The 11,479-nt window shown below is 46.1% G+C and overlaps 1 protein-coding gene across 1 annotated transcript in view; it reads right to left on the reverse strand.

The window, feature by feature from the left end:
• Window positions 1–3,776: 3,776 nt before the first annotated feature.
• The window catches only part of wdr73 (WD repeat domain 73), a 16,092-nt gene continuing 8,389 nt past the window's right edge, over window positions 3,777–11,479 (reverse strand). Inside the window, exons 5-8 of the mRNA XM_043692562.1 lie at window positions 10,329–10,396; window positions 6,982–7,143; window positions 5,945–6,301; window positions 3,777–4,851 (exon numbers count right to left, since the gene is read on the reverse strand). Coding sequence (XP_043548497.1) covers window positions 4,622–4,851; window positions 5,945–6,301; window positions 6,982–7,143; window positions 10,329–10,396 — 817 coding nt within the window. The 3' untranslated portion in view covers window positions 3,777–4,621. The remainder of the gene's footprint in view (window positions 4,852–5,944; window positions 6,302–6,981; window positions 7,144–10,328; window positions 10,397–11,479) is intronic.

Raw genomic sequence — 11,479 nt, forward strand, 5'->3', positions numbered from 1 at the left:
GCGCAGCAGGTCAGGCAGCATCCAAGGAGCAGGAGAGGGCTTATGCCCGAAACGTCGATTCTCCTTCCTCGGATGCTGCCTGACTTGCTGCGCTTTTCCAGCAACACATTTTCAGTTAAGATTGACAGAAGGCCAATTGTTGCACTGCCTTCTAGAAGTAACGTCCATTTGGAAATAGCCCTCCATGTCCCAAGTATTAATATGTGGGCCACGTGAGAGTGAGTGCCTGTGACAGAGTCGGGGGCTATGTGTTTGTGTTTGAACTGGAGGAATGTGTGCACACAAGAGTCGGACATGTGTTAGGGTTAGGGTGAGTTTTAGGTTGGTGTGTCAGAGGTTTGGACATGTATGTGTAAGTTGTTTGGGTGTTTGAGAGTTGTGGGGAAATATGATTTGGGTGTGAGAAGGTTAGGGGATGTGGGTTTTTGAATTGGAGGGGTGTGCAAGAGAGACAGTTGGAGGGATGTGTGAAAGATAGTGAGTTGTGGGGTGTGTGTGTGAGAGAGATGGAAAAATCACAGCAGCAGATTATAGTCCAGGAGAGTGAGGGATACATTCCTGATGAAAAGTTTATGCTTGAAACATCGACTCTCTTGCTCCTTGGATGTTGTTCTTTTCCAGCACCACATGTTTTGACCGGGTTATTAGTCCTTCACCAGGCAGCTCGAAAAGCTTGTACTTCCAAATAAACCTGTTTTTAACTTTGTTCACCTAGTCCAACACTGGCACCTCCGCATCATGTGTGAAAGAGAGTTGGGGGAGGTGTGTGAGAGAGACAGACAGAGAGTTGGAGGTGTGTGAGAGAGAGAGTTGGAGGGGTGGGTGAGTGCCCCTGAGAGAGTTGGAGGGGTGTTTGTGCATATGTAGGTGTGTCTTCATGTGGGCGTGTATTAGATGGAGATGTTTAGGTATGAATATCAGCCCAGCACTGGTCAGGCAAATATTGCACCTCCCACAAATGTTGAAAGAGGGATTTGGGAATATATTGAACATTTCCCAGATCTTGGCAGCAGCCTTTGCTCAGGAGGAGGAGGAGATCCACCACTGGGCTAAGTGCACTATCTCACATTCAACAAACTATAGCAGCAAGTCAGTCAACAGGAGTCTAATGTACAGAGCACATTGCCGTGCTGCCGAGAGACCTGGACAGTGTATCCATCACACAGCGGGAGGATATGGGCCAAGAGCAGGCAGAATGATCATTTGGATCATGTTCAGCACAACGTTGTGGGCCAAAGGACCTGTTCCTGTGCTGTACAGTTTCTATGGTTTAATGTAATACAAAGATTCCCCCAGCAATTCCTTCACTGCATTTTCTGGATTGTGGGAGGATCACTGAATCAGTGCTTCTTGAAACCTGCTCCACAGTATTTCAATAAAAATCGACGATCGTCAACCTGGCACTCTGCAAATCGGATAGCCACCATTCCTGGCAGTCTCGTTTTCTCAGCTCCTAAATGCCCACCTCGGAGGACAAAGAGGTCACCACAAAGACAGGTGATATCTCTCATTTGAAACACAGCAGCATCGACAGTAATGACTGGGAGGCGACAACTTGTTTATCCAACTGGATCAGTCTCGATGCCTTAATGAGGTAGAGAGGCGACAGACAAGCAAGGGAAAGAAAGTAAATTCTGCTCTTAACCTCCTAGGTCATCAGTCCTCATCTGTCTAAGGACATATGGATCAAAAATTAGCCTTCACGGTCACTTAAACGTAATGGCAGAAACCAGCAACCCTGCTAAAGTTCACCCTCAAATCGAGGAACAGCCAATCACAGAATTGTATGAGAGTAGAATGTCCATGTGAAAATTTGTGATTGTGTGTGTGTGTAAGTGCAGTGTGTGATTGTTTGAAGGTGTGAGAGAGTTAGTCAACAAAAGTGTGGTTGAAGTATGTTAATTATTAATATTTGAACATGAGTGTATGTGAGCATGGAAGGGTGTGAAAGACAATGTACATGAATGCAGAAATTCCCATGTATGCTTCTGTGTTCCTGATTCAGCGTGTGTACTATGCAGGTATGTAAACGTGGGAACCTGAGTAGGAGTTTGGGATTCACAGCAAATACTGGCCCAGATGACAACACCTATATCCATGAACAACTAAATAAAACACCCACAGCAGTGTGCTTTAATCTTAAAGCCTTCTGAAATAGCCAAGCAAGCCATTCAGTTTTAAAAGTATTCCAGTATTTTGTTTTAATATTATTCCAACTTATGTGAGCACTGGCTGTCTTGTATGGCACACAGCACATATATAAGCTTAGTTTTAGGCATAAACCTAGATTTTTGATTGATAGATAAAAGAGCTATTTTAAATTGTTTTCATGGGATGTAGGTGTTACTGGCATTTATTATATCCATGAGAAGATGGTGAGCTGTCTTCTTGGAACATTGCAGTCTATTTGCTTTACATAGCCCTATGGTGCTGTTAGAAAATAATAGTCATCAATGTATATCGCCACTTCTGACCTTATGACAGAGGCAAGGTCATTAATGAAGCAGCTGAAGATGGTTGGGCCATGGACCCTACCCTGAGGAATTCCTGCAGAGATGTCCTGGAGCTAAGATGACTTACCTGCCAACAACCACAAACGTCACCCTATGTACCAGTATGACTCCAGCCAGTGGAGAGTTTACCCCGATTCCCAGGCTAAGATGGATCATTGACTCAGAACCTAGCTGAAGACGGTTACAAATGCTTCGTCATTGCTTTTTGCCCTGAAGTGCTGGCCTCCCCCATCATTGAGGTTGGGGATATTTGTGGAGCCGCTGCCTCCAGTGAATTGTTTCGTTGTCCACCACTGTTCATAACTGGATGCAGCAGGACTGCAGAGTTATAGATCTATTCATTGGTTGTGGAATCACTTTGCCCTATCTATTATCTGCTGCTTATGCTGTTTGGCATGCTCTTTGGTAGCTTCTGCAGCTTTGTTTTGGGTACAGGTCATTCCGGTATAACACAGGCTTTGTCAATGCCATTTGGCTGTAACATGATTGATTAATTGTGGACATTGTTTGGATAACGCAAACTTTCTACTGAACAGGTATAACGAGTTTCTATAATGATCTTCGACAGAGTGAGGTTGCAAAGGAACAAACCCGTTGTGTTTTTGTGGAATGACCTCTATGTCTGGTGTTGCTCCTGCATGCCAAGCTGCACTCTCCATTAAACTGAGTTGGTCACCTTGCCTGATGGGAAGGGTTAAGCAGAGGACTACAATTCTGCTGCTGATGGCCCTCAGTACCTCACAAATGCCAATTTTAAGCTGCTAGATTTTTAAGAATCTGTCGCTTTTAGCACAGCGAGGGCACCGTCCAACATGGAAAGTATCTACAAGCTCTGTGAGGTAGTCCCTCCTACCGCTCCTCTCATGGACAGATATATCTGCAAGAGGGAGGTTGGTGAGGCTGAGGTCAAAGTATGTTTTTCCCATTTGTTGGTCCCCTCACCACCAGCTGCAGACCCAGTCTTGCAGCAATGTCCTTTAGGACCCGACCAGCTAGATCAGTGGTGCTGCTGCTGAGCCACTTACCTGTCGCACTCTGAGCTACCTTCCCCCCTGCCCCTCCCCCCCGGCTCACAGCCTCATTCCAGATGGAAATGTCAACTCTCCTGTTCCTTGGATGCTGCCTGACCTGCTGTGCTTTTCCAGCAACACATTTTCAGCTATGATCTCCAGCATCTGCATTCCTCACTTGCGCCTGGTATCTTAGAACACATCTGCTTTACGCAAGACTGAAAATCTGATGCAAAATTAACCAACGAAAATAAATGAAGCACAAAAATAAGTATTTATAATTTGTGTCAAGTAACCAACAAATTTGTGCCTGTTTTAAAATACACTAAAAAACAAAGAATAAAGAGAATTACTTTTTCATGTGCAATGGTGTACACCAGTTTCAGTTGTTAAATCATTTAAAAACATTTATGAAGGTGTCTGCTGCTGTCTTCATACCTAATCCTTGATATCTCTCCCAATGCAATCATTCCTCATGCTTTAATAGTGACAGCAGTTTTTCAATTATAAATAACTATACAATACTGCCTACATCCACAAAGGACACTCGAATAAAGACCTACAATCTCTCAAAACAGTATGACAAGCACCTGCGCCTCGAACAGGTCGATTAATCACTGAGACAGAGCCGCACTATCGAGGGGTCAGTCATCAGTCACACAGTGACAGAGCCGCACTATTGACGGGTCAGTCAGTCGGTCGGTCACACAGTGACAAGGCCGCACTATCGAGGGGTCAGTCAGTCGGTCGCACAGTGACAAGGCCGCACTATCGAGGGGTCAGTCGATCACATGGTGACAGGGCCGCACTATCGAGGGGTTAGTCGGTCACACAGTGATAGGGGCGCACTATCGAGGGGTCAGTCGATCACATGGTGACAGTCTTATTTATATTGGGTTGTGATGTGTTGCAAGGAGACTGGCCTATTTATTACTCACCAGTCCCATGTAAATATCACCCCTGGTTGAACTTAAGCTGGCATCACAGTCACCAACTATTGATGCAGTGAGAGATTGCTGGAGAAGACATACAATGGTGTGGAGTTTCTCTTGGGAACCAGTGTCTGATGGGACAAAGCTAAATCCAGCAGCATAACTATCAGAGGGTCTTCTGATTGGTCCAATTCCAGACATGGAAAGAGCCATCGTCTGCAGCTGAGAGCAGGACCTGTTGCTTCCAGGGGTGCCAGGCATGTCTGGTGACAATGGGCTTTTCTCGATCAGGCTCTGGGACAACACTGTGACCTCGGTGAATAAAGGTCGGCTCCACTCCACCTGCTTCCCCCAACCACGAGCTGGTGTCGTAAATGTGAACTGTCCCATTAAAACCTTCAGAAATGACAAGAACAATCTCAGTAGCTGCACAAATACACCAAATGCCCATGTCAAAGGATATCACCCTTATTGCTCCTGCCCCTTCTCCAACATTCAGCCTTATTAGCATCAAGCATCCAATGCCTGATGTAGAACAGTTAGAGACAACAAACTGCTCTTATTTTCAATTCCCTCCTCATCTCTGGAATTTCCTTTCGCCCAACAACCCTTTGAGATCTTTGTATTCTAATTCTGGCCCCTTGAGTATTTCCAATTTTAATCACTCTGCGATTGGCAGCTGTGTCTTCAGCTGCCTGGATCCCAAGCTCTGGAATTCTCCCTGCCATTGACAAGCAGTGTCCCCCATAACATGCCCCTCAATCTCATGTTTGGTGACCTGCCCAAAGATCTCTCATGGAGGTGTTCAGAGATCTTGGAGGGTTGTGGGAGACTGCAGAGATAGGGAGGGACAACACCAGGGAGGGACCTGAAAACAAGTGAGGAATTATTACTAGAGCCAAGGTGCTTGATGGGTGAAAGGGGATTTGAGTGTGGAGCAGTCAGATATAGAAATAGTGAGAGCGCAGATATTTAACCCCATCCCAGCAACCCCCAAAAGTGGCATTTTGAGTGAGTCACAGTGCACCTTTCTCCAGCCTCAGCACAACTGACGCCCCACCTGGTTACTTGGCTTCTTTACTGTACACCCAAAACCCAGGAAGTGAAAGATTTAAACACAGAGATACTATTTCCTCTGGTCCACTGGAGTACTGAACAAGGGAACAGATCCTTCACGTTCAAGCCAGTCTGCAGCCAGGATTGACTCGAGATAAGGCTTCCTCTCTCACAGGAGGGGGGGGACATTTGGAATACTCCTCCCTGAAAGGTTCAAGCCTGGAACTCAACTTGATCTAAAAACTGAGATCAGTCACTTGCATTAAAGCGGCACATTAAAAGTTACTAAACCACGCTGAACAAAAGAGTTCAGATCAGCATTAAGTAGTGGAATATGCTGGAATGAAGCAGGAAGATCCTGCTGCTCCTATATGACAGATAGGCCTCTCTCTTCCCCCACACACACACACACCCCCCTCAAATGCCAACATACCTGACACTGCGAGGTGGTCCTGTAGACAGGGTGCCCATGTCAAGCTCAGGCAGTCACTGTTTGGGATAGTGGTGGGTATTGCCAGTTTGGTCAGGCTCAGGGTCCTGCTCAAATCCCGATAATCAGTCAGCACCACTCGGCCGTCTGAGCAGAGTCTAGCCACCTTCCAGCGCCCAGGCGCCCATCCCATTGTCCAATGGCAGCCACCTTCGTCACTCACAGGCACATCAGAGTGTCCAATCAGACTTGAGGGCTGGCGGCTATCAACCAACCATAGACGGCCGTTCAGGGAGCAGAAAGAAAAGATGGAATGATCAAGAAACTCCAGCTCACTGATTGGCTCACAGTCAGCTAGCCCTGAGGAGAGAATCAACACATGTTCCTGTTATTTGGGATCTAGCTTCAAGTGTTCAATCAGGTCACTCCTCAACTCCCTCGCTCTTATTCATTCCCAACGGACCTAAACCCCTTCCCATTCATTCCCACTGGACACATTCCCAATAGATTCAATCCCCTTCCATTTCACTCCTGTATCCAAGGTGACCCAAATGCTTTCCCATTCACTTCCACTGTCACATCCCTGACATTGTCATTACGTTCTCCACATCCCTGACATATTCAGTTACTGGGATAAATAAATACTCCTTTCAAGTTAAGAGAATTGAGCCTCATTTTGTCTCACCATTTCTCTACCTCAGAGAAATGTCCCCAGTGTAAGAATCACCTCTAAATTTCAGTGCTACCAAGTCTGACTGCAGGGGCTGGAGGGAGAGACCTTCCCTGGTCTTATTGCAAATCCTCCATCATGGTAAGCAGGATCATCACAATAATCCTTCGATCTCCTGGGGCACTGCTCCCATTTGATTCTGTAGTCAGCAGGGCCACACCAGTTTTCCCTGGGATATGGTGGCTTGGGATCAGGGAGTCCTATACATCTCCCAAGGAGCTGTGTGACAGAAGTAATTATCAAACAGATGCTATTTGCAGGCACTTTGCATGAGGCGCAGAATTTTTGAGAGATAGAAAGACAGACTCACCTGTGGTAAAAAGAACTTTGTGCGATGTAATTTCCTGGATTGAGAGGTTGCTAACCTTTGAACCGTGGAGCACCCGCGGGGTCGGAGAGCAGACGGCAGAGATTTTTGACCACTGGCTGCCTGGTGTCTGGTACTGGATAGAGTCCACCACGGTGATGGCGTCTGTCACAGGGAGGACAGACAGTTACTGAAACAGAAGGGCATTACTCATCACTGTACAGTGGCTGGTGAGACTGCACCTGGAATACCAAAACCTTGGGACGGTTTCCCATTCAAGTATTTATCCAATTCTCTTTTGAAATAGGGACCCTGCTTCCACCTTTCTGACACTGCACTCCAGCTCGTAACTCCATGTGTTAAAAATAAAATTCTCCTCCTCTCCCTTCCAGTTCTCCTGTCAAATCATTTTCAATCTGCCCCCACCCCTCCCCCCAGAATTTCCAGTAGGCCAGTGGCAAGAGCCATCGTAAACTAATGGGTGCAATTGTTGAAGGACCAAATAGAGCCAGGTGAGTGGAGTCACATTCTTGAAGCTGTCGAGACAAGTCGAATTGGCTGTTAAAAAATAAATCATTCAGGTCCTTGGCTTTATAAATGAACAAAGTCAAGATTCACCTGAAAAAGGAGCAGCGCTCCAAAAGCTTGTGATTTCAAATGAACCGGTTAGACTATACCCTGGTGTGGCCTGACTTTGACTTTGTCCATCCCAGTCCAACACCAGCTCCTCCTCATCATTTATAAATGGAGGCAGAGATTATAAAAGACAAGACTTTGTCCTTAATCTTTGTAAAACAGCAGCAGGCCTCTGCACTCCACTCCAGGCACCACACTTTAGGAAGGATGTTAAGGCCTTAGGGAGGCTGTAGAGGAGGTTTACGAGAGATGAGGGACTTCTGTGAACATGAACCACCTGGAGAAGCTGAGAGTGCTCTCCAATGGGGACAGTGTCAAGGGAGTTCACTTTATTTGCAATAAGACCAGGGAAGGTCTCTCCCTCCAGCCCCTGCAGTCAGACTTAGCAGCACTGAAATTTAGAGGTGATTCTTACACTGGGGTCAAGATTCTGAGGTAGAGAAATGGTGAGACTTATCGTTTAAAAGCAGAGAGCAGAGAAGGTCAAGATAAAGACGTACTGAGTTATTCAGAGTTAATAAAAGGTTTTATTGGTGTAAAATGAGGACCAACCAGTTTCAGTTGTCAGAGGACAGACTTATGATGTGAGTTGTGGAATGTGTTCCGAAAGGGCAGATGGAGCAGATTCAATGAGAGTTTTCAAACGGGAGCTGGAGAAATAGTAGAGATGTAAAAAAACCCAAGGTGCTGGGAAAGAGCAAGTGGAATGAGATGAGTTAGGTAGCTCTCTGAAAGAGCCAGGCCTGGCTTCATGGGGAAAATCGGCAGGCTTGCCGCGTTCTATTCTAGGAAATGTCACAGGCAAAAGATCTCAGGCCACAGAGGCCCTCTGCTGGTGATAGAATTAACAGCGAGTGATGCCCAGGGAGCCAGATCAGCAGACCTTCCGTCATTCTCTCCCACACTGCAACAAGCTCGGCACGGGATTACATACCAACATAAGGAATAAGTGTAGAAAGCGGCTATTCAGCTGCTCAAGCCTGTTCCACCATTCAATACGGTCACAGCTGGCCTGATTGTTTCGAATCCCATAACGCTGTCTACCTTCAATAATCCTTAATTCCCTGCAACACCAGAATCTCTCCACCTCCACCTTAAAAACATTCAGTGGCTCCACCGCCTTTCTGTGTCAGAGTTGGAAAGAGCTTCTCTTGATCTTTGCTCTAAATGGGTGCCCCTAATTTTAAAGCCACCCCCCTGGGCTGACCCTTTCGACATCCACCTCGTCATGACCATTCAGGGTCAGATACACTTCAGCCTCACTCTCTAAACTCCAGGGGAAACAAGCTCAGCCTGTCCAACTTTTCCTCAGAAGACAAGCCAATCACTCCAGGCATCAAGCAAGTAAACTTCCTCCAATGCATTTACATTCGTCCTTAAATATAGAGGTCAATAAACTGTACTTAGTATCTGAAATGTGGTCTCACCAATACCAGGGGAAGGATGCATGACTATAGGGAATGAAGTTAATTAGACAGTTCTTTCAAAGGGCTAGCAAAGACACAATGGACAGAATGATCTCCTGACCCATGCACAGTTAAGAAAGGCTGAACATTGAACTAAGTTGCTCAGATCCCAAACCATTGAGTCTAATTCTTTCAACAGCATTCATAACCAGCACCCCCCCCCCCCTACCCAAACTCACAATCACTTCCATTCTGAAGGACAAGGGGCAGCAGATACATAGGAACATCACCCCCTGCAAGTTCCCCTCCAAGCCCCTCACCATCCTGACTTGGAAATATATCACCGTTCCTTCAGCGTTACATAATCCTGGAATTCCCTCCCTAAGGAGATTGTGGGTCTGTCTACCACATATAGAGTTATAGGAGCTGTACAGCACGGAAACAGACCATTCAGTCCAACCCGTCCACGCCGACCAAATATCCTAAATTAATCTAGTCTGATTTATCAGCACCCGGCCCATATCCCTCTAAACCCTTCCTATTCATATACCTATCCAGATGGGTTTTAAATGTTGTTATTGTACCAGCCTCCACTACTTTTCTGGCACATTCCATACACGTACCACCTGCTGCATGAAAGAGTTGTCCCTTAGGTCCCTTTTAAGTCTCTCCCCTCTCACCCTAAACCTGTGCCCTCTAACGTTGGGTTTGCCTACCCTTGGGAAAAGACTTTGCCTATTTACTCTATCCAGGCCCCTCATGATTTTATAAACCTCTATAAGGTCACCCCTCAGCCTCCGACACTCCAGGGAAAACAGCCCCAGCCTGTTCAGCCTCTCCCTGTAGCTCAAACCCTCCAACCCTGGCAACATCTTTATAAATCTTCTCTGAACACTTTCTAATTTAACAACATCTTTCTTATAGTAGATTGGACTGCAGGGGTTCAAGGAGGCAGCTAACCACCACCTTCTCACAGGATAATTCGTGACATTAAAAAAATGCTGACTGAGATGGATAGGTTTTCCTTGGGTGAGAGTGATCAGCATGTGGGACTAATGTGGGTAAACAGATTTAAGACACTGGTCAAACATGACTACAATGAAGAGACAGAACATTTTCTGGAAGAGGTGTCAGTGAAGGAAGCAGCTGGCCCCAGAATTTAACACTCTGCCTGCTCCGTCCATGCCAGTGAAGAGCTGAGAGTACAGGAGAGGCTCTAAACCGTAATCAGACCCACGGTATCAGCCCTTGCCTTAGTGTAAACCCCTGCACAACAGGATTAAGAACACGATGTAATGATTCACTAACCGCTCTCATCTGTTGCCAAGCGCCAGACCTGTAGCAAGGTATCAGGTGGTCCACTGCTCACCAACAGGCTGTAGGGAAAGAATTAAAGCCCTAAATACAACATTTACAACATAGCTAAAGGCCAATTTGGCAAAACCAGCATTTATGCTCAATACTAGCTTCCTCCAAACCCCTCTCCATCTTACCATGTCCTTTTATTGCTTCCTGCCCTGAGTTTACACAGCTTCCCCTGAATCACATTTATATTGTGGATTGAAATAGAAGCAAGTACAGAGAGAGCAGGCGGTACAGAGCTGGCATTGTAAGACAACAGGATTATTTAATGGTCTCATAGTGAAGGCATCCTCAGTATCAGTGATCATAACAATACTGAATTTTGATTTTCCGTTCACAGGTGAAAAGAATAGATCTTTAAAAAATTTGTCATGAGGATGAGGATGTCGCTGGTGAGACCAGCCTTTATTGCCCATCTCTAATTGCCCAGAGGGCAGTTCAGACTCAGCCACATTGCTGTGGGGCTACAGTCCCATGTGGGTCAAACTGGGTAAGGATGGCAGTTTCCTTCCCTAAACTTCACATTAGTGGACCAGATGGAGTTTTTAAACAATGGATTCATAGCCATCGCCCCTGCCTGAATCAACGATCACCAATAATCTGGCTGGGTTCATGATGCATGACTATAGGGAATGAAGTTAATTAGACAGTTCTTTCAAAGGGCTAGCAAAGACACAATGGACAGAATGATCTCCTGACCCATGCACAGTTAAGAAAGGCTTCACATTGAACTAAGTTGCTCAGATCCCAAACCATTGAGTCTAATTCTTTCAACAGTATTCATAACCAGCACCCCCCCCCCCCCACTACCCAAACTCACAATCACTTCCATTCTGAAGGACAAGGGGCAGCAGATACATGGGAACACCACCCCTGCAGGTTCCCCTCCAAGCCCCTCACCATCCTGACTTGGAAATATATCACCGTTCCTTCAGCGTCACATAATCCTGGAGGGAGATTGTGAATTAAGGAGAATCCAAAGGGTTTTTACAAATATGTTAAGGACAAAAGGGTAACCAGGGAGAGAATAGGGCCCCTCAAAGATCAGCAAGGCGGCCTTTGTGTGGAGCCGCAGGAGATGGGGGAGATACTAAATG

Source organism: Chiloscyllium plagiosum, chromosome 6 (assembly GCF_004010195.1).
Source record: "Chiloscyllium plagiosum isolate BGI_BamShark_2017 chromosome 6, ASM401019v2, whole genome shotgun sequence".
In the NCBI taxonomy this organism is placed as follows: Eukaryota; Metazoa; Chordata; class Chondrichthyes; order Orectolobiformes; family Hemiscylliidae; genus Chiloscyllium; species Chiloscyllium plagiosum.